The following is a 22,701-nucleotide window of genomic DNA, read 5'->3' on the forward strand; positions in this document are numbered from 1 at the left end:
TGAGCCGAAGTCAGACGCTTAACCGACTGAGCCACCCAGGCGCCCCAGAGAATTCTTTTAATAAATAGGTTTTATTCTGAGTTTGGGAAACAAAATACATATGATTATCTTTTTTTTATTTCTGTATCTTTACGTTATAAAATTTTTTTACTTCTTTTTAAGTAATCTCTACACCCTACATGGAGCTTGAACTCAGAAAAGTTGCACTCTCTGCCGACTGAGCCAGTCGGGCGCCCCTTAGATTTTTATTTTTTTAGGTTTTTAATTTTCATTCCAGTAGAGTTCATGAGCGGCGTTATATTTGTTTCGGGTACACAACATAGTGATTAAGCAGTTCATACGTTACTCAGTGTTCATCATGATTTGCGTGCTCATAATCCCCTTCACCTGTTTCACCCATGCCCCCACCTTCTTCTGAGTGTGTAGCTGAGGTTTTTTTTTTTTTAGTTTATTTTTTAGGGGGTAGGGGCAGAGAGAGAGAGAGAATCCCAAGCAGGCACCACACTGTCCTCGCAGAGCCCGATGCACGGCTTGATCTCACAAACCTTGAGATCATGAGCTGAGCCCAGATCATGGATTGGGATGTATAACCAACTGAGCCACCCACGCGCCCCATGGCCAAGTTTTTTTGTACAAATGAGGAAGAGAAACATGGCGTGACCCCTGCCCCCCTCTGCCTTGCCCCATGTCCTAGCTTTGGGTTCAAAATGTGTTTGTTTTTCTATTTGAGGCTGAATGACCATCAGCCTTCCCAGAGGTTCTCGGGTCTCCTTATCTTGCCTAGCGAACTGATGGTGCCTAGGGAACAAATCACGGTCTGTCTTACACACCGTCTTACACAGGTGTGATGGCTGCTGGCACTTGACAGGCTTCTGCCTCCATTGCGGGGGTTCCCAGTTCTCAGAGCTGTTTTGTAAGTTTCTAGGATGGGACACGTACAAAAAATAATAGGAAAACCCTTGATATCGCTCTTCCTTTTGTACTTCTCTTCCCACGTTTATGACCTGTAGATCTTTTCTATCACGTAGGGGATACTTGCTAATACTCCTGATTGAAAAACCAGTTTATTTATTGCTCCTCACCTAAAATTCTCACTGAGTGAATTAGGTGAATCATTCATCTATTTGAGATTTGAACTTGAGGTTTTCTAAAAGATAACTTGAGATTTTGTGGTCTGTACATAGGCCAAAAAGTGACCATGTGTAAATTTAACTATGTAGAAGCTGGGATTAAAATTTGGTTATGCAGGGGCGCCAGGGGGGCGCTCAGTCTGTTAAGCGTCCAACTTCAGCTCGGTCATGATCTCATAGTTTGTGAGTTCGAGCCCCGCTTCGGGCTCTGTGCTAACAGCTCAGAGCCTGGAGCCTGCTTTGGGTTCTGTGTGTGTGTGTCTCTCTCTCAAAAATAAACATTAAAAAAAGACTGTTTTTAAAAATAAATAAAATTTGGTTATGTAAAAAGCAAACGAAATTGGTAGGTAAAGTACAGTTAAAGTATATGCAAAAGAAAAAGTAGTTGTTTATTTTTTTACTTTTGGTAGAGCCACTCCTAAAACATGGGTGGGTTTTATAAATACTGTTACACCATATAAAATATAGCAGCACATATAATTAACTTTTTTTTGTTTTGTATTAGAAATACACTTCATGAAATGAAAATTTTGTCTCTATACTTTTTACTACATGCGGGACCAAATACAAAAAGTTTCATAAATGTGTAAGCCAATTAAACCTCACGCTGTTTAATACGTGAGCAGTTGTATTCTGAGAATAAGAAGTTAGGACTCAAGTATCCAAAATGACATTGGAAACAACAATCTAGACGATTTTCTCTACCACTTGGGTCATGGCCGGGGTTAACCTTTTAACCCTTGCAGTAGCCCTTGCTGGTAATGAGGCAAATCACATTTAAGCTTTCACTAAATGACTGTTTGGTGAGCACTTACTGTGTACAAAGAAATATCATAGGCACTGAGGATAAAGTGATGAACAAACCATATGAAAACCTCTGATCTCATGCCACTGACATCTGGGTACGAGGAAGAAGGCAGGATCAGTCAGAAGCATAAAGTTGATAGTAGATTTCTTTTTTTTTTAATTTTTTAATGTTTGTTTATTTTTGAGAGAGAAACAGAGAGAGAGAGACAGAGCATGAACAGGGAAGGGGCAGAGAGAGAGGGAAACACAGAATCCGAAGCAGGCCCCAGGCTCTGAGCTGTCAGCACAGAGCCTGACTCGAGGCTCGAACCCATGAGCTGCGAGATCATGACCGGAGCCGAAGTCAGCCGCTCAACCAACCCAGCCTCCCAGGCGCGCCCTGATGGTGGATTTCAAAACCTTTGGGCTCCACCCTGGTTCCCCCTATTTTGTTGCAGGCTTTGGACAAGCTTCTTAGCCTCGTCTTAATCTTAACTTCCTAACCCTACCTCGGTTTCCTCATCTTGAAAAGGAAGTGAATAGTGAGGATTAAATGTGTCCATGTACGTGAAGTGCTTGTACCAGTGCCTGACACCTAAGGGCCTATAAAACAAAATGGGTATGTTCCAGGTAGACAGGCTACATACATGTCCCAGTTAGATTTTCAGACTGGACCAAAAACAAAACAAAACCCCAAATCCCACCTGTCTGCTCTCTACAGAAGCACCTCTAATGCATAAGGTACAGAAACGTTGAAAGTAAAAGAATGGAAAAAGATCTATCATCCATTGGTTGACCAGTACCAACCAAAGGAAGACTGACCTTCGGGCCAAAAAACTCTCAAACTGTTCAGCTCAAGGAGGATGGACTTGATAACAATAAATGCTTTGAGTAACAAACAGCTCAGTTTCAAACTGTAGGAATGGATGATGTCAAACATAACCAAGCTTTTGCTCTTAACCCTTGGACATTAGTATGTACATACACATCGTTGTAGGAGGAGATCTTTTAATGCTCTTCTCTTCGTAACTGGCAGAACAGATTTAATAGATCCAAGGTAAGAATATTTAAATAATAGGACTATTAAAATTGACCCAATACACATCTACCCAGCGATTGCATGGTACGCATTCTTTTCAAGCACCCACAGAACATTGCCCAAAATTGAGCACATCCCATTTTCATGAAGTGAATCTCTACAAACATCCAAGGGGAGACACCATTCAAGGTGTGCTCTCTCCGAAGCCTGACATAAAGCTGGCTACCAAGAGCAAACATTTAGAAATTAAGAAACATAGCTCTAAATAACTCAGACTAAAGAGGAAGTCATACTATTTACTGGGAAGTAGACAGGGCAGAGCTGAACCTGGATGCCCATTCACCCAATCAGCTACTGGGCTGTCACTAAGGTGATGCTCAGAAAAGGATTTATAGCTTTAGGAAACATATTAAAAATAAAAAAGATGCTAAACATCTTGTGAGCTAAGCATCCATCTCAACAAGTTAGAAAAAAAGGGGCACCTGGATGTGTCAGTTGGTTGTGTCCGACTTTGGCTCAGGTCATGATCTCACAGTCTGTGGGTTCAAGCCCCTCGTCGGGCTCTGCGCTGACAGCTTGGAGCCAGGAGCCTGCTTTGGATTCTGTGTCTCCCTCTCTCTCTCTCTGCCTCTCCCCACCTTGCGCTCTCTCTCGCTCTCAATCATAAATAAATAAACTTAAAAAATATATTTAAAAAAAGTTAGAAAAAGCACAGCAAATTGAACCCAAGAAAACAGAAGCAAGGAAAGAATGTAAATTAATTATGTAGAGAAAAAAGTGCACCCTCAGCAAAGGGGATCAACAAATCCAAAAGTTGGCTCCTTCAAAAGACGAATAAAATTAAGCTGCTGGAGACACTGATCAGGAGAGAGTTGGAAGAGAATCGGAGGTAATGAATGGCAATGAGTCTCTTGAGAAGTTTTGCAGAGAAATCGAGCAGTAGCTGGAGGTGTAGCCATAAAGCCAAAATGGACGTGACAGTTTTTTTGCTGTAAGGACATGTATTCATCTCACTGGTATTTATTGAGCACCTACTGTGTGCCAGGTATGGGCTTGCCACCGGGGAGATACCAAGTCAACAAGAGGTGAAGCCCCCAGGGCTTCCTCAAAGAGCTTCTAATCTAAAAGGAAGAGACAGACGATGAACAATGAGCATAATGATTACGTAATGCTGGAAAGTGACACACGCTGTGGGCAAGAAGGAAGTAGAGCAAAGTGAGGGGGCGGGGAGTGCAGGTGGATTGAGGGCTGTCCTGGATCTGTGGCTTCGGGGACAGCAAATAGTGGGTCCCCCCAGAGGAGCAGCGGGATGGATGGGCTCAGATGCGAGCGGGGAGGGCTTGGGGAAGAGACATGGGGAGGATTTATGGAAATTCTCTTCCTGGTATTCCTGTGTTGTCCGTTAAACCATTTCCCATGACTCAAAATATGGTTTGCTTCATTGGTCTTATGTTGTATAATGGGCTTATTTAATTTTTTTAATGTTTATTTATATTTGAGAGAGAGACACACACACAGCGTGAGCGGGGGAGAGGCAGAGAGGGAGGGAGACAGAGAATCTGAAGTAGCTCCAGGCTGTGAGCCATCAGCACAGAGCCCAACGCAGGGCTCAGACTCACAAACCACAAGATCACAACCTGAGCTGAAGTCGGAGGCTTAACCAACTGAGCCACCCAGGTGCCCCATAATGGGTTTAGACCATCTTTTACTGAAGCTCATTAAAGTTGGCCCACTACACATGTAGTATCGCTTGGGCTAAACTTTTAACATCTTTTAAAAAACTTTTTTTAATGTTTGTTTATGGGGGGGGGGTGGTGACAGAGAGAGAGAGGGAGACACAGAATCCGAAGTAGGCTCCAGGCTCCGAGCTGTCAGCACAGAGCCCAAAACAGGGCTCGAACCCACAATCTGTTAGATCATGACCTGAGCCAAACTCAGACGCTTAACCGACTGAGCCCCCCAGGCGCCCCAAGCAACTGAAATTTTAATACCTGTCTCTGGATTACACAGACCTGGGTAGCAGAGTTCTTACAGAGTTTTAAAGAATGAAAGCAAGCCCGATACTACCCCCGCCCCACCCCGCCCCCACACGTTACACAGCCTCCCCCTGCTTCCCATTCACATGGTTTCCAAGGCGTCAGGAGAATACACTTAACTCATGACATTCACCTGTCACTGTGTTCCACTCATTCTTTTTTTTCCCCCAGAGATGCTATAACAAAAATGAAAGATGTTTACCTAAAGAATCCTCAGATGGGAGACCCAGCCAGTCTGGATCACAAATTAACAGAAGTCAGCCAAAATATAGAAAAACTGCGGCTAGAAGCCCAGAAATTTGAGGTATGAAAAAGCTGGGGTTGAAAAGCTTTGTTGAAAAAAAGAAAAAAGAAAGAAACAGAGGAAGGGGCTGGGGGCGGGGTCACGGCGTCTACGCTGTAGGGCACCAGCGTGTCTTGCCCCTTGGGGGGGGGCCAGTCTCAAGCTGTGATAAAGGGAGAAATCGTCATCCACTGAGCCTTCTGCCCTCGGCACCACCTCAGTCTAGTATGTCTCCTAAAGCCGACACGGGTCGAAGTCGCATTAGTATCTACAATGCTTTTCCGTAAGTGCCTCCCTTAGTGTATCCTGCTTCATCTCCTGTTGATAATGGACACCACTGGGAGTATGCAGTCGCCCAACACCTCCGTGCATCAAAAGGACGTTTTAAAAAAAATCAATTCCAACATGTTACTGTTCTTTCAAAGGACCTGTTATCAAAGGGTTATATGTATGTGGAAACCGGGAAGAAACACAGATTAGAAACGAGTGGGAATTACAACGAATAAATGTTTTCGGGAGCGAGACAGGAGCACTCAAAAACTATGGATGGCAGGGCTTCTTTTGCCCCCAAACTGAAAGACTACGGAACGTGGAAAACTGCATGAGTAACCAATCGTTGCGGTTGGAATAGGTGATTTCCAGCCACAAAGGGTCAACAGGGGCGTTTTAAAATTCTTCCTGGAATCCCTCTGTCAGTTAGTGCTGTTCTGAGTTTTTAGAGCCTTAGAAATGTCCTTTCCTGATCGTTTTCATTCTTTTGCCTCTAACGTTGTTTCGAATGTTGCAGAAGATAATTTTATCTACTTTGGATTTCCTATATATGTGTTTCTTCCCCATTAAAGAGAGTGACACTCAAAAAAAAGGGAGGGAAGTGTGACTTTCAAACTGAGTCACCGCTTATGTGTGACAGCACCCTCCTATTCTCCAGTGTGACCTCAAGGTCACAGAGTTTTGGAACCAGAAGGAACTGGAAGCAGCTTATCTGAAATCACACAGCTGTTTATACACAGCCCGAGAGGGTAACACGGTCGGGTGTCCCTTCTGCCCCACATTGTGACAGTTGCCTAAATACGTTTGCTTCTACTTCCCCCAGGTGAGATGAACTAGAGGTGGTTGTACGGCTAAGTGCAAATACACTGGAGACTCCCCCACCACCACCCCCCCCCATGTGGTCCTTTTGGTGTCTTGGTGTCAGTGACCCTGGAGCAATCCAAATTTGGGGCCTTAGGACTCCATGGTCAGGCCCCCAGCTGAGCTCAGACCAGGGTCTCGTCACTTTTGCTTGCAGGCCTGGCTGGCCGAGGTGGAAGGCAGGCTGCCAGCGCGCAGTGATCAGGCCCGCCGCCAAAGTGGAATGTACGACGCCCAGAACCCAGCCACGGTCAACAACTGTGCTCAGGACCGCGAGAGGTACAGTATCTGTACCGCACCTGCTGCCCCGCTGGGAGCGAGTTGGCTTCATGTTCATTTCCCAACTCTGGAGTCTGGAAAGGAGCGTAAGGAGCGAGACCAAAGAGCCCGTGAAGCCTGGCCTGCCCTTGCCCCACGACTCCGGGCCCTCATTCCACGCGGGGCAGGAATGGAGCACGCAGAGTGACCCGAGATGGCCTTCGTTAGGGCGGTCCGGGGTGGGGCGTATATGCAAGTGCTTTGCTGCCACTGTGGCAGACCGTGAGTCGTCACTGGGGTCAGTCGCTATAGTTGTTGTGTGCTTTCCTTTCTTGAGCAGCCCAGATGGCAGTTACACGGAGGAGCAGAGTCAGGAGAGTGAGGTGAAGGTGCTGGCCACGGACTTCGACGACGAGTTTGACGACGAGGAGCCCCTGCCGGCCATCGGGACTTGCAAAGCTCTCTACACGTTTGAAGGTAACACGGGGCCCCGGGGGTCCCCCACTCACACAGGCCGCCTCTTCTTCCGCTGTGATGGGACCTTCTTTTGAAGCCTTCCATATCTTTCTAGAAGATTCGTTCTGCCCATAGTCGCCATCCTCATCATCCTTTGGCTGGCGGCTGTGGATTTTGCCCTGAAGTCCACACAACTAAACAGCTCTCGTGAAGCTTACTTGCAGCAGATAGTGTGGGATAATGATGATTTTTTTCATCCATTCTCCCAGTACTGCTGGAGCGCCTGTTTGTAAAGACCCCCAGAGGGGAGGGACGTGGGTGGTATGGTATGGCATCCACCCCTGGAAATTAGAGAGCTGACACACATTTGGGAGAGGTCAGCTTGCAGCATTCACCAGAAGAGGGGTGCAGAGTGATGGAGGGACGTCACTCAGCGGGGAATGCGAGATCACATCCTTCAGAGAATTCAGAGAACCCTCCAGGCCCCTGTGCATTACAGGTAGGGAGGGGAGGAAGGCATGGGCTCGTGTGGCTGGAGCTTAGAGGGCTTAAGAATAGCAGAATCTGAGACTAGAAGGTGGTGCCAGTGAGGGGGGCAGTGGGTGAGAGAATCATCTGGATTTGGCAATAACCAAGGAGCTATTGAAAGCGTTTGAGCAGGGCGTTGATGCCTGGGGATCTTTACTTACACATGCATGGGACCAATCAGAGAAAGGGATCAAGGGTTAGAGAGACTAGCCTAGTGTTGGCAGAGCGATGTCCTGTAGGAAAAGCTAATAAGGATGGTGTGGAAGAAGCCATCCGAGTTCGGGTAGGCTTTTGGAAACCCTGGAACGAATGGATCTTACAGATTTCCTTGCCACGCCTCGGCCCCACCCCCACAGCACCCCTGTAAACAGTTCCCTAGGCAGTCTGCCCCCCTCCAGAACACCATTTGAGCAGTGGGGGCTAGACTTCAGGAGTTACCGTCTGCAAATGGGTCTTGGGGACACCGATTCAAGAGTGGGCACAGAGATGCCGTGGTCAGCAAACTGCTGAGACTCCTGGCTGATCGGAAGTGGAGAACGAAGACGGGGAGGAGAGTGGAGAGGATTCCCAAAGGTGCCTTCCTGGGGCTCCCCCCGAAGTGGGAAGGCAGGAGGAAGAAGTTGTGATTTGGGAGGAAACACCGTGAGCCCAGGTTCAGGTGCCAGGGCAACAATGAGGGGGACAGGTGTTAAAGGGAGAAGTGGGACCTTAGCTCCAGACAAGAACCAGAAAGGGAGAAAGAAGTGGAGATGTCATCTGAAAAGGTGTCATCAAAGCCCTTTAGGACTATGTTCTCCACAAGGGAGAGGAAGAGGGGAGTGAAGATTTCCCCCAGGGACACACCTGGCTTCCCCGGAAAGAGGGGAGGGCTCTCCCTGGAGGAACTGGAGGAGGGCCTTGGGGACCTGCTGCAGGGGGAGGGCCCAGAAGCTTCTGCGCGGGAGGAGGCCTTGGAGGGTAATGAGCGAGGGCGTCAGTACATCTGTTGCTGGCTGTCCTTCCTTCACAGCCAAGCTCCCTCTTTGCTCCATCACGATGCCACGAGAAGCCTAAACTTCTCTGATCTTGCTTCTCCAGGTCAGAATGAAGGAACCATTTCAGTAGTTGAAGGAGAAACGCTGTACGTCATAGAGGAAGACAAAGGTGATGGGTGGACCCGCATCCGGAGGAACGAAGAAGAAGAGGGTTATGTCCCCACTTCATACGTCGAAGTCTATTTGGACAAAAATGCCAAAGGTGCTAAGACTTATATTTAATACAACTTAAAAAACAAAAACAAACTTAAAAAAAATTGGAGGTGTCTCTTCCCACAGCTATGACTGTTACAGGCGGTTCTTCACATGTCTGGATGGAGGACACTAGCGTGCATGTTGTCGTTTGGCCGCACGCGGTGGCCATGTAGGTGTCTTAACACCCGACTTTCCCTGGCTAGTTTTGACTATAATCAAGTGTCCCTTGCTAACGAAATATTATGTGGAAAGCTCCAACTGCCAACTTAAAATTCTGTCGTTTGAACCCCACAAGCGTTTCTTCCTCTGGCCATATCTGTAGGCATCCAGAAAAAAAGCGGCTCTTCTAGCTTCTAGTCGATATTTCCAAATTGAAAAGTCCACACGCGTCTGAGGGGGTGCGTAAGACATCTGCTCTCCTGTGTATAGCTAGCATCTGTGGCAGATTGAACTACCTTAGGACGTTGTGTTTTGTAACAGTAAATTGAACTTGGCTAGTTTGTTAGTTTGGTCTTACAGTCGTCTGCTTTGGAGGAAGTAAAAAATAAAACATCCCCCTTCTTGAGGAAAGAAAATAAGGAGATTCCTATGTCAGTACTAAAAAGTGTGTCTTTTTCCTTAAACGTGTTTAAGATCATAGTACATGGTGATTATCCTATCACGTCTGCGTATCCCAGATGGCCCGCTGAAATCTGGAAAAGCTTGGTTAACAGTTAATCTGAGTTTAACGTCAGATCACTGAGCTCCCCACTCTGTCAATGACAGAGCCCATCAGATACCCTGGTGCTGTTTCGATAACTGAGAAAAACCAGTGAATTTCTGTTGGAGCGTCTGTGGTAAGTGGGGCGCTGTGCAGCTCACACGTCCCCAGGTGGCGCTATAAATAGAACCGGGTGCGTCACCAGCTGCTTCTTCCGCTTAGACCCCAGCTAATCGCTTTTCAAAGGTGTTTTGTGTTTATTTTAATCACTGGCACTCTTTAAGCCCCCAAATATGAATTTATGGACAGCTGTTTGAGAATTGCTCACTTGTTTTGTGTCATTAACCAAGGCCAGCATAAAATAGAGCATTTCGCCGTTTTGAATCTGGGTCACATGGGGATTTGCATTTTTTAAATTGGCAAGATGGGTAGTGAAATTGATCATGTGCGTAGACAGGTACCAAGCCCAGTGTTTGTCCCCATTTCAGGAATCTACCCTGAGATCCCAGAGAACCAGCTCAGAATAAATGGGTCGGGCACAATTTTCTCTTTTATTTGGCTGTGAAGATTATTCCTTCGTGTCTTTCCTACTTTTAAATAGGAAATTAGCTCCTTGGTTTTACATCATGAGCTCCTTTTATGAGCTCAAGCCAATTGAAAGCTGACTTTACAAAAAAAAAAATTATAAAAATAAAGCTGCTTTTAAAAGCAAACGCAGTTCATGGGCAGGGGCAGCACCTGGCAGGAGATATGAGTGCTTGTTGCAGAGTGCAGTAGAAAGTTCCCGACATTCCCCAAGGACCACCAAAATGGGACTTGATCGACTTTGCTTAACGACGGCCTGATTTTTAAAACACATTTTCTTTTTAAATAATCATAGATTCCTGGGGAGTTGCAAAGACCGTACAGAGGGATCAGTTTAGATTTCTTGTGCATTGTTCTACTTGTGCCGACATACTATCAGTAAAGCCATTCATCCTGGACCCCAGACCTCTGAGGAAAAATTGTTTCAGTTCCCCTTTTTATAAATACTGCAGCTGACGCTGAAACCGCAGGGATCCCTCTGACTGAACAGGAGGTCACCGCGTTAGGCATGGACCCAAGCGAAAGGGAGACTTGAGGTATTAAAATCAAAGCTTTCTGTCTGCTGATGGACTCATTTCTAGATGATGACCTGCTTGCAGGAAGCAAATTAAACATTGAAGAAGTCTTAAAATGGCCAAGACAATGTTAGCCTTTTGAAGCCGCCCTTGGAAAGTATGACAGTGCGTGAATTTTTTTCCCCCTTATGGTCGTGCATATTTGATGCAGAAAATGGCTCAGTTGGTTTGCGGGGGGCCTGGGGGCTGGTTTTGGTGTGTCAGTGAATAATCATGATTTGTAATTGTGTGCCCCAGGCCCTTAGCAGAGGCCGCTCCAGAACTGCAGACAGCACAGTGACACTTTGTAGCTTCTGTTTAAGCCGGTCAGTGCACCAAATATTAGAAGAAATCCCGAAACCATTCCCCAAGAATCAGGATGCCCATTTCTGCCCAGAGTATATACTCTGGTTTTCTTCCCCCCCAGTTTTATGCTAAAATAAAAGGCGGCAAGTAAGTCTCTGCTTGTTTAGGAAGCTTTCTCCTTTCATTTTAGACACACGCTTAGAGGTTACTGGCGTGTGGGTAGAACCCACCTTCCCCACCTGGTTTCTAAAGCTTGTCGGGACCCCCAAGAACACTTCCCCCACCCACCCACCCCCACAAACCCATCGGGACTGCTGCTTCCTGACGCCCAGAACTCAAAGCAGCTGTTTTGTGCCCATGCACTTGTGTGTGTGCGCGCGCATGCGTGTGTATGTGTGTGTTGTCTACGATGTGACTATTTAATAATTGCCAAAATATTTAGACTAGAGGAACATCCAGTGGGTCCATTGGATTGTGACTTATCTTCTTTTATGGTTTGGTTTGGTTTTTTAAATTGCTTTCTGTTAAATATGTCCGTAACCCCCTCCCCACCACCGACCCCCCAATATATTTGTATATACTGCAATTGAAGAACTAAAAGGATGACTTGAATTTGTTGTTTTAACGTTTTACTCTTTTGTCTGTTTGTTTTATTGGTGATTCTGCTGCCTAATGACCTTCTTTGTTTTTGTAACCGCTGAGGATGCCGGAAGGACTAGGTTCCCTGCCGGCTGCTCCTCATTGAGTTTATTGTAGACACTTGGGCTCTGAGTAAGTTTCGTTTGAATACGGCCAACATGATTGTCTCTCTCTCTCTCGCTCTCTCCTTACCCTAAAAGAAAAGACTGTCTGGCATCTTTAAGTTGTACCCTCGTATCTGCCTCTCTAATAAACGTATTTTTCTCAGTGTTGTGTATTTTAAATGATTTTTCACCTTTCTGAGAAAATTATTCTGTGTAATACGGGTGTTTAACTCTTTTGTCTTCAGTAATGGAGAACTTTTCCAGCCAAATGCTTTTTAAAAATTCTACCCCTCCCCCCTTTAAATGATGACACCTTCTCCGTTTCTCACCCTGTGTGCTCCTGAGGGCTTCCAGAATCCGTCTCTCCTTCCTCCTCTGCCCCTCAAGATGAAGAACTTTCACTGTTTATTGCTGAGTAAACATTAAAGTGACAAGTTTTCCTTCTCGCCAAGATTTTACGTTTCTGGGAAGCCCAGAGAGTGTCTGCCGGGGACAGAATCGGGCCCTGAAATGCCTTGCACCCTCCTGGGAACATGGGCACATTTTTTTTCCCCTTAGAAAGAGGGGTCGGGGCGGATGGGGGCAGCGTCTCCCATGCGGGCCTCTGTTCACTCTCGGAGGAAAGGCGGGCTCCCTAGCGGACCCAAAACCGTGAAAGTTCCTTATCTCAGACGTGCCCTGTGGTGACAGCCCACTGCTCTGAAGCTGTCCCCATCCCGGGGCAGCGCATTCTGCAGAGAAGCAGAGTGGCCGCCCTTGACCGCCTGCCTTCCTCTAAACTATCTTTTTCTTTCTGTTTTTTTTGTGTTGTAGATTCCTAGAGGCCTCGGGGAGCCTTCCCAGGAGAAACCCTCCAGTCTGCTTGTCTCCGCAGGCCTGGGCGCCCGCGCGGGGCTGGACCGTGGCCCTGGACATCTCAGCCTGAAGTGACATCCCCCACCCCCACCCCACCTCGCCACGCAGCTGCTTGCCTTTTTTCTTTCTTTTCTTTTGACAGCATGCTTCTCGTGGCCCAGCTCCTTCCGGGGCCCAGTCCGGCCACCTCTGCGGGGAGCAGGTCTGTCCCTGTCCCCGCCACACATGGGGCCACAGAAGGCAGCTAGACACGTGTTCCCTCCTCCCCGGGCTCCCACAGTGGCCCTCAGTCTATCTGGAACATCCTGGCCTGTCCATGGTTCACACTGTGCCTTTCGTGAAAACTTTGCCACTGGTCGCCCCCCCGCCCGGGAGACTAACAGAATCTGGACAAGGAAGGTCAGGTGTGCACCAGACAGACTGAATGCCCCAATGTCACTGATGTGTTCCTGTGTCCCAAATCCACCGAGTATTTAGTGGTCCTTTTCTGGTCCTTGCACTAAACATTGGCCCAACATTTCATGGCCCGAGAGCGTCCATGGTGGGCGTGGGGGCACACACACACACATGTACGCACCCCCCTCTGCGCACGCTCATCAAACACACACACATTTTTATCTGAGGCCTGTGCTCAGGGGCCTGGAAAGGTCTGGACTGAAAGTCCTATCCCAGCTCGGAGGCTGCGCCCAAAAGCGCGAGTCCACCTCCCACGGAGTCTAAAAGGGCCGGGCCTGCCTTCTCCCTGTTGTTGCCCTCATTAATGAGAACCGTGGACCCCGGCACTTTATGAACGAGGGTCTCACTTCGGTGTTAGCTCGTTGCAAAGTGGAAATTCCCGTCTTCCCGTGAATTCCGAGATTTGCGTCTTAGGATTTTAGCGCTTTCCTCACCAAAGACCCAGTGCTGCTCGTGGTCCTTCAGGTGATCCTGTGGCTGCAGCTTCTGCATATCCTCACGTGTTCTGCGGGCCACATAGATTGGATTAAGTTTGCCTTTGGAGCGAACTTTCCTGCCCCTTATGGATCCTTGGGGGAAAACGTGAGGCCATGTAGCCTGTGGCCACTCATGCCTTAGAGCAGCGTAGCGTTCCTTCTTTTCTGGTGCAGAAACAGCCGAGAGCAATCACTGGCTGTGAGTTTCTGTGAACGAGACACCATCCGGAAGCCCAAGAAGGAAATCGGGCCTCTCTTCTCTCCTTTGGCTTTTGGTAACTAGGTAGTCACCTCAAACATCCTCAATTCTTCTCGACATTTATGAATCTAAGACAAGGATGTCTAATAGGAGTTGAAGGGAAAGGGACAGAAACGACAGGTGCTAAGGGCTTGGGCCTGTGTTCAGTGGCCAAAAAAATGGTTCCTCTCGGCACACTGGGGGTGACCACACACCACCCTCAGCGTGGCTCGGCGACTAGGAACTTCCAGCAAGCAAATGCCTGGGGTGAGTGACTCAAGAGGAAGTGGCTTTGGGTTTAAAGGCCAGCCAGCAAGAGAGCATGAGCTGCTCCCCTTCTCTCTGTGCTTCTGTCTGTCTTTCTCCCTAAAGGGGGCTATGCCCTTGGGCTGAAGATCACTGCCAGAAAGGCTGCAGCCATTGGCTGTCTCAAGGTTGCCACACTGGCAGCAGGTCTCCGGTCCCCACGGCGGCAGCCAACATGTGGCCAACTCCTCAGTCTCGTGAGAGGGCCAGCCTGGCACGTGACACGGCAGCCAGGCTGCCAAAGGGGGGGGGGGTCTCCCCTGTGTCCCTGCAAACCTACAGTTGTGTTGTTAGTCTGGGCAGTCCTGTGGGGCGGGGCGGGGCACGGAGGGCTCCTCTATCAACCAGGGGACCAGGTCTCTCCAGGAACTTCTGAATCTCACCAAGCCACGCTGACCGCTCTCCACTCAACAAAAGATGCTAAAGAGTTTTTTAAATCGATTTTAGAGCCTCAGTAATGCATGTGCATTGCATCTTTCACATTCCGGGTCAGGATAGATTAATTTCTTGCAACATAGGGAATACAGTATAAGCCGCAGTGATTTGTTCTTTTCGTGTCTGTTAAACCCAGTACACAATATGCTCGTTACTTGTACACCCTGCGCTGTTTTTCCCCTTCCTTCCTTCTGTATCATCTGCATCCAAAAAAGAATGGATCGTACGCGCTTCTCAGCGTTCACCTTGGGGTTTACGCTGTGAGGCTGAGTTCATTGAAGGAAAGAAGTTATTATCTGATAGTTGAGATGTATCATTTACTCTGGGAATCTTACTGGGAACTCATCTATATATTCGTATGGACCAGTTCACATAGCGTAGAGACGTGGAATTTCCCATCTGCTTCTTCGTCTCCCCCACCTCATCCCCGATGCCTGTCGTTTCTCTGCTAGAATATTGTTGTAAGAATGACTAAGTTTTAAAGAGCCTGCCCTGATAATGACCTAAAAACAAAATGAAAGAGAGGAACTTTTCATTTACCCAGTTTTTCCTTTACAGGATAAAAAGGTATGGAAGGCCATAGTGGGATTTTCCTTTGGGTTTTGATCACGCTCTCTTCGAATCTTCCAGGCTTTAGGCTAGGCCACGTGAGTTGTAGCACAGAGGCCCCCCTAACGCCTTCTGGTGACATCTGTAATTACAGGAGAAAGTTCACTGAACATGAAAAAAAAATAAAAGTTACATCGATGCTAAGTATTTTTCCAGAAGTCTTGGGTTTCATACATCCTCATGCCTCTGACTCCCGTGCTTCTATCATCGGAAACAAAAAACAAATAAGAAAAACAAAACAAAACTTTAGAGAGTGATTCAAAATTCTGTTTTAACCTGATGTTGAGCACCTTTAAACTTTTTGGTTTACTTGTGTGTATGGCACTAATTCTGAGCTTTGGAGGCATCTCAAGTGTTGTACCGGCCCATTGCCGTTGTGAAGGTTCTGGAACCGCCATGTGTCTCTGGAGATGGAATTAAACCAAATAAAGTGCTTCCATTGGAAGGCTTATATTGACCTTGTAACTATACGTTAACCCTCTTAAATGTTAAATAAAAGTATAACCTCAGTTACGCTGTTGCGGGGCTGTTTTTATTGCTCGGTTGCTCGGCGGCGGCGGTGGTTGTTGCTCGGCGGCGGCGTGGCCTGGGTCCCGGAAGCAGCCAGGGCCCCCGGGCTGGAGGCGGAGGCGGCTGGGCCTGTCTGCACCTCGCTGATTTACTGTGTGAACCCAAGACCAGTCACGTAGCCATCAAACTGGGGCCCGGCTCACTCTGCCCACCACCCCACCCGCTGGGGGAAAAGCTGTCTGTCCAGGACATCGTGGTGATGAGAGATTCAGGTTGATTTAGTCCAGGGCTTTGGGGAGGCTCCTTTAGGGTCAGGAAGTTTCTTTTTCATGCACTTGCAGCCGGCAGCTACTTTGGGTTTTCAGGGACTCTCTGGTGTGGCAGTGGGGAGGCCTGGAGAAATGGGGCACATGCTGTGGCCAGTGCTCAAGCCCACCGGCTTGCTAGCTTGGCTTCTGTGCAGCTGCAGACCGTGTGAGACATGGCCTCACCCGCAGGATGTGCACAGCAGGAGGCTATTTCCCTATGGGCACTGAGAATCCCACCCCAGGATCTGCAGGGAGGGGGGGTACAGTGCTTTGTGCCCACACCTCTTTAGGCCCTAAGTCTCCACAGATCCATTTTAGGAGAACTTTCTCGTTCTCGGGAGGGAGTGAAACAGCAGGAGCCACACCAAGCACAACTGAGCGAGAGAGCAGGGGCAGCCTTGTAGACGCCAAGCGGCTGAGGGGTGGGAGGTCAGGCCACCAATGAGAGGCCAGCCATCGCTTGGGCCTTGGCCTCCTCCCACAACGCCGATGTGACTGGACTTTAAAGCCAGAGCTGCTGACTCAGAAGGCAGCAGACCTGTCGGCCAGGCTGCTGCGGTAGGGCTGGGAGCCTCCGGGCAGGGCCAGGCCTCGCTGGGCCGGCGGGGCCATCACCCAGCCTCACCGGCGCTGGCCGCACCCAGGCCTGGCAGCGAAGCCGCAGAGGCGGGGGCGACCCCTAGCGGGAGAGAGCGTCATCGCATCAGAGGAAGGACACACGGGAAGGGGTGGGGAGAGGGGAAGGGGGGGACGGAGGGCTGACCGCTAACCGGCAATGCGATGGAGGTGGGCGGAGTCAGAGGGGCTCAGGGGTTCCCCCCTCTCAAAGCAGAAGAGATCTCTGGAGTTGTCAGTTGCAGGACGAGGCTGGCCTGGCTTTCTGGGGCGAACGTCCCCATGAGTCCCTGTGACCTGAGCAGCGGGAAAGTCCTGACTCCGTCTGGAGAAGGCCTCCCCTCCCCTCCCTGGCCTCTGCTGTTCTTTTCCATGAAGCCGAGGCAGGAAGCCTGTGGTCAGCACCCTCTCAGACCCGGGATTAAAGTGAGAAGTCTGGGGCGCCTGGGTGGCTTAGTCAGTTAAGCGTCCGACTTTCGCTTAGGTCATGATCTCGCGGTTCGTGGGTTCGGGCCCCGCGTCGGGCTCTGTGCTGACTGCCAGCTCGGAGCCTGAAGCCTGTTTCAGTCTGTGACTCCCTCTCTCTCTGACCCTCCCCTGCTCACGCTGTCTCTCTCTCTCCTAGAAATAAATAAAAATATAAAAAAAAATAAAGTGAGAAGTCTGTGGAGAGGCACTCCGCAGCCACCTTGTGTTTACATCCGTGAGGCCCTGGTGTGTTATTTCATTCCTTTTATTTTTTAAACTTTTTTTATTTTTATTAAAGACTGAGAGAGCACATGAGTGGAGGAGAGGGGCAGAGGGAGAAAGAGAGAGGATCTTAAGCAGGCTGCACGCCATCAGCGCAGAGCCCAATGTGGGGCTCGATCCCATGAACCGGGACACTGTGACCTGAACCAAAACCAGGAGCTGAGCGCTCAACCACCTGAGCTGCCCAGGCACCCCCATTAAGCCCTCGTTTCAATGCTACCTGCCCAGAGGGTGCAGTGAGTGACCTTCACTTAAGTGACCCCCCCCTTCAGCTGGGGGGTGATGCTAGGCCACAAAACGTAGAGTAGAAACTGAGAAAGGCTCCCGTGTGCCTCTGTCTGCACTAAGGGGCCAAAAGCAGCGGGAGGGGAGACAGGGATCTCGTCCTCATCAGCTCTTGGGCCCCTGGAAGGAAGCAGCAGGGGCAGAAGAATCCGGGGCAGCACCCTGCCTGGGGGGGCGGGGGGGGGCGGGGAGGATCAGGCACCCTGGCAGCATGCATACCCTCAGTGCCTCAGGCCAACCCTGTGCCCACCCCTACTCCCCAGACACCAGGCTGCCCACTGGGGTCAGATCCCAGGAAAGGCTGGAGACGGAACCCTAACGCACCCCTGGGTCAGCCTTCCAGAAGGCACCGAGTCTTCCAGCCTTCCAGAAGGGCCTGGACTGCCTGCCCTTTCCATAGCTCACCCTGAGGGCATCCCAAACCTGTTCCTTCCCCACAGTGATCCCTCAAGGAGGCCTGATTTCAAAACACCATTCACTTCCCCCAGGGCACTGTGGGGCTCAAAATGAGGTGGTGTAAGACCCACAGAGTCATTTATGTTTGCGCTGAGTTCCAATGAGCACGAAGGTACGAAGGTAGGAAGCTACACTTTCTGGGTGGCCTGTGCCATGCCAGCGCATTGCAGATGCGGTTTGTGAGAAGCATGGGCAGGCAGGAAGGCCTATCGTTGGCCCTCACACTCCCCTGGCCTGGGCCAGGCTGGGCTGGTGGCTCTGGCTCCTCTAAAAGGCGCTGCTGGAATGAGGCCCGGGCCCAGCTGAAGGAGGAGCCCGACAAGGGGTGCATGCAGGGAGGGGGAAAAGACAGGAGGGGGCTCCCCCCTGCTGCCCGCTGCTTCACATCCCCACACAGTCCGTGAGGTGAACATCTACGGTTTCCTACTTTGTCTCCAGACCCCAGCACCTAAGTTTGGCTGAGCCACTTAAAACCTGGTGTTTCTTTTTAAGATTATTTTGAAAGAGACATGTGCGTGAGTGCGGGAGGGGCAGAGAGGGAGAGAGAGAAGGAGAGAGAGAATCCCAAGCACGTTCCACATTGTCAGCACAGAGCCCAACTTGGGGCTCAATCTCACCAACTGTGAGAACATGACCTGAGCCAAAACCAAGAGACAGACGTGTAACCAACTGGGACGCAGGGGCGGCCTCGTGCTTCAGGGACAACGTAAGGCATTTTAGGGTCAAGTGGTGCCTCCCTATTTCTCCCCCACCTTCCTGCAGTACCGCGAATGGGAGTCTCCAAACCTCCAGATCAATCCACCAGACAGAACTGGTTCATGCTCATCCTCCACAGCAAATGAGAAAAGTCAATCATGAAATCTACATCATGGAATTCTGTGTAGACAACATTCCGATGTGAGCAAGGCTAGAAGCACTGCTTAGACGCAGGCGTGCACAGACATTGAGGCCAGGCCCTACCTCTGCGGTGGGTGAGGTGGCAGACATGCTCAGGGGGGACCCTCGGCAGAATGGGGGCCAGTGATGGTAACAGCCAGGAACTGTTCTCGGCGTGAACACGGTTATGCACACTCACGTCTGATGGGATTTCACACGTATGTGTGTTTCAAGTAACACAAAAGTCTCCAATTCTCTTCCCACCAAACCCCAAGAAGTATCAACGAAACCAACCCAAACGGGGGGGGAGGGGGGAATAAAACACGAGCATCACTAAACGTCAGGGGCTCCCCATGCAGGACACTGGCAACCGTGATGCTGTGATGAGGGCGCCAACGTTGCCGTCCGCTGAGGGGAAGGTCCCCGAGGCCACGAGGCAGCCTTGTCTGGCCCAGGGAGGGCGCCCCCTGCTTGGTGCGGGGTTGCTCGAGTGGCCAAGGCACAGTGCCAGGGGGCCGGCCTGTGGGATGCACTGGCCTCACCCCCTGCATATGGCCCCATTTCTCTGGGTCCAGGACTCGGCGGCACGTGTGCACAGCCTCTCCTTCCCCTTCCGCTCCTGAGGCTTCTGGACACCCTAGTTTCAGAGCCACGCAGAGGCCGGACCAGGGGGTTTCTGTGACGCTGATTACCCGGCTCTGCACTGCCTCCCCCGGTTGCGGATGCACAGACAACAGTGCAGCTGTGGGGGACACGTGTGTATTTATTACGACATTCTGAACACAAATGAGGCCGCGCAGACCTGGGCGAGTTCACAACCCGGTGTGGAGTCTGTGAGTCACCAACAGCATGATGTGCGGCCGCCTGGCTCTGCAGCGGCTCTCTAAAGGCTGTGACAAACGTCAGGGGATTCCACGGCGGCTGGCTCTCTGATCACATGCTGCCTCGGTAAGGAAGGAGCCAGGCAGAGACGGCAGAAGCGAGCTACGAGCTTCAGCTTCGAGAGCAGCGGGGCTCTGCCTGGAAGGCCTGACGGAGCTCCGCCGATGTCCGCTTCTACAGACTGAAGGCCACAGCATGTGGGGCTTTGGTCCCGGGACCCCAGCCCATCCCCCACACGCTCTGGCCTTGGGGACCCCCATGCTCACCCCTACTGCCCCAGCCATGGCCTCACTGGCTCACCATCCAGAACACACTTCTGCGGCAGGGATGACACAGCCCGGGCAGGAAGGGGTAGCTTGTCTTTTCTAACGCCAGCCCCCAGGGAAGGTGCTTGAGCCATAAGAGACAGTGACAGCAAGGACCTCTGTGTCATCATCTGGTTTGGGGGGCGGGGGGCAAGCTCCAGCTAATCTGTGGGGGCGGCTGGGCTGCACGGGGAGATAGCTTCTTCAAGAAGCTTCTTCCAGAAACTATCTCTACTGACAAATCCTACCCTTGCCCTGGGTCCCAACCGCAAATGAGTCCAGAGTCTTTAGTGTGCAGGCGAAATGCCGGGCGCAGTGAGGGACTCCGGAGCCTGTCTGTGACACTGGGTTGGGCAAAGTGGGTCCCAGGGAGGACCTGGCTCCTGCACCCCAACCTTCACCCTTGGCTCCCTGCTCCCCAGCTCTGGGCTGTGAGTCTGGGGGCCGGTCGGCTGCACCCCTGACTATGGGCCCCAGGTACAAAAGCTGGGCCCGAGCTAGTGCGAGGGCAGGCTGGGGACACGACGCTTGTGACACGCAGACACGAAGACCCAAGTTAACGCACGTCGCAGAGCCTCGGCCGTTTGAACAGCCTGCGATGGATGTATTTCCTGGTGGCAGCACGACTCGCTTGAACCAAAACAACTTTTCTGCCTGTTTACACATCTGGGTTTCCGAAGCGGCTGCCGGCCCATCTTCTGGGTACAAATGTGCCCTCCGCTAGGAGGAGGGTGAAGGCAGGGGCCTGTGGGGACACTTGGGGCACTCAGCCCAGCGGGGACCACGAGACGGTTTCTCCAATCAGCCTCACGGAAGGTGCGTTCAGGGACGCACCCTTCCAACACGCCAGGGACCCGGAGGCTCTCTGGAAGGGGAGGGGACTTACAGACAGGCCCACCAAGTCACACGGCCCGGGTCTCGGCTTCGATTTTCTGCTCCCCATGCAAGCTGTCTGCGTCCTGGAGCTGGGCCACGCTCTGTCGGACGGCGATCTCGGGGCCGCCACCGTATAGGCTGTTCAAGTACATCCAGGTCTCCTCCGAAATCTGCCCGTAGTCAGCTCCTGCAAGGCCCAAGACGGCACCGGGTCGGGGCTGGGCTCGCGCTTGCCCCCCGCCCCCTTAACAAAGCCATGGTCTCAGGCAGTGGGGGCCCTGGGAGGTGCAGGTCCCGAAGGGAAGATGGCCTGGGAGGCTCACCCTGCCTCAGCTGGATGTGGCCGCTTCCTCTGGCCTGTGCGATCCTGCTGTTGTCGATGGGCCCGGGGGGCTCTGGAACAGACACGCGCAGGCTCAGCGCCTCGGGGCCTCTGCAGCAGCAGGAAGAAACCCCAGGCCCCTCCTCTCAACAGGTAAGAGGCATTCTCAAGGCTCGACTCCAACACCCATGGCTCCAGAGAAGCTGTCTGGGGGCTCAGCAGGTGGGGGGGCGGGGGTGCGTTCAGTGTGACGTCCTTCCTGGGGCCGGTGCCCGAGCACCAGATGCTCATTCAGGAAAGTCGGAGAGCCAGAGGGATGAGCAGCATCCCTGGATCTCAGGGACTTGGGGACTAGTTTCAGACCCTGTGGGCAGCAGCTGCCAGGCACTAAGCACACTTCCCAAAACCTCCTGGGATCCTCAAGCACCTGGTCCGGGAGCCGGCCACAGACACAGGGGAAGGAACAGCCCAGGTGAGAGCTGGCAGGAGGTGTGGCCACGGCCCACGTCCGGGGAGGGCGGGGGTTGCAGCTTCCAATCCCCGTTCTCCATCGGAGCCAAGCCTGATGGCCTCCGGCAACACGAGGGAGACCTCAGAGGTCCCTGGGACCTTGCTGCCTGGTACAGGCTGGATGGCAATGAGGTCCCTCCTCTCCTCTCCCTGGGGCCTGGCCAGAGCTTATGCCCTGAAAAGGCCAATGTCCCGTTCCCAGAACCCACCAGGCTCAGCCGACAGACCCTGCCAGGTCTCCAAGCCCCAGTCTGGGAGCCCAAGTGTAGGGCCCAAGGGTGGTGAGGGCGGCTGCAGGCAAGCCAGGGCTTAGGCCCCGCTGGGGCTCTGGGAGCTGCCTGGTAATGGCTTGAAGCCATTTATCCACTAAAACCTAGGACTTAGAGCAAGAGAATGGCTTCATCTGGGCACCACAGGGACGGGGGAACGGGAGGGAAGGGGCAGAGCAACGCGGCTGCTATCCTGCTGCAGCAAGAGGGCCCGGCCCCAGGGTACTGGGTGGTCTGGCCCGGCACTTGGTGGGAGCAGCGCCCCCAGAGCCTGGGCTGGAAGAATACCTGTGCTCTCTGCTGATGCAGGGAGGCGGGCGCTCGCCTACAGGAGCGGCACCCCAAACCTGCTGGGTACCCACAGACCCCAGGCACCCCCTCAGCCACCTCCCGGGTCCCTCCCAGCATATCTGAAGCCCCAGGGCCCTCGCGGAGGGTGAGCGCCAGGCCCGTGCTCCACTCACCATTGTCCTTGCCCTTGACAAAGGCTTCCCACTCCCGGAACCACTGCATGCTGATGCAGTAGATGACACTGGGGGACTCCTCGGCCTGGAAGGCTTTGTTGAGCTGGACCGGCCAGGGGAGCAGAGAGGGGGGT

The 22,701-nt window shown here is 51.4% G+C and overlaps 2 protein-coding genes across 11 annotated transcripts in view; one reads left to right on the forward strand and one right to left on the reverse strand.

Annotated features, from left to right (window-relative positions):
• FNBP1 (formin binding protein 1) overlaps window positions 1-15,652 on the forward strand; it is a 142,836-nt gene extending 127,184 nt beyond the window's left edge. For 3 of the 6 annotated variants that reach the window (XM_039229660.1, XM_039229656.1, XM_039229658.1), the window contains 4 exons: window positions 5,163-5,295; window positions 6,563-6,684; window positions 7,001-7,140; window positions 8,725-11,944. In XM_039229660.1, coding sequence (XP_039085591.1) covers window positions 5,163-5,295; window positions 6,563-6,684; window positions 7,001-7,140; window positions 8,725-8,903 — 574 coding nt within the window. In that variant the 3' untranslated portion in view covers window positions 8,904-11,944. Of the gene's footprint in view, window positions 1-5,162; window positions 5,296-6,562; window positions 6,685-7,000; window positions 7,141-8,724; window positions 11,945-12,577 lie in introns of those variants that run through there. The other 3 variants (XM_039229657.1, XM_039229659.1, XM_039229655.1) reach the window with 2 other exon arrangements.
• A 4,030-nt stretch (window positions 15,653-19,682) lies between these two features.
• USP20 (ubiquitin specific peptidase 20) overlaps window positions 19,683-22,701 on the reverse strand; it is a 41,526-nt gene continuing 38,507 nt past the window's right edge. For 2 of the 5 annotated variants that reach the window (XM_039229584.1, XM_039229585.1), the window contains exons 23-25: window positions 22,568-22,670; window positions 21,326-21,397; window positions 19,683-21,189 (exon numbers count right to left, since the gene is read on the reverse strand). In XM_039229584.1, the coding sequence (XP_039085515.1) occupies window positions 21,029-21,189; window positions 21,326-21,397; window positions 22,568-22,670 (336 nt within the window). In that variant the 3' untranslated portion in view covers window positions 19,683-21,028. The remainder of the gene's footprint in view (window positions 21,190-21,325; window positions 21,398-22,567; window positions 22,671-22,701) is intronic. The other 3 variants (XR_005527931.1, XM_039229588.1, XM_039229586.1) reach the window with 3 other exon arrangements.

Source organism: Hyaena hyaena, unplaced genomic scaffold (genome assembly GCF_003009895.1).
Source record: "Hyaena hyaena isolate Hyena2069 unplaced genomic scaffold, ASM300989v1 scaffold_38, whole genome shotgun sequence".
Lineage (NCBI taxonomy): Eukaryota > Metazoa > Chordata > Mammalia > Carnivora > Hyaenidae > Hyaena > Hyaena hyaena.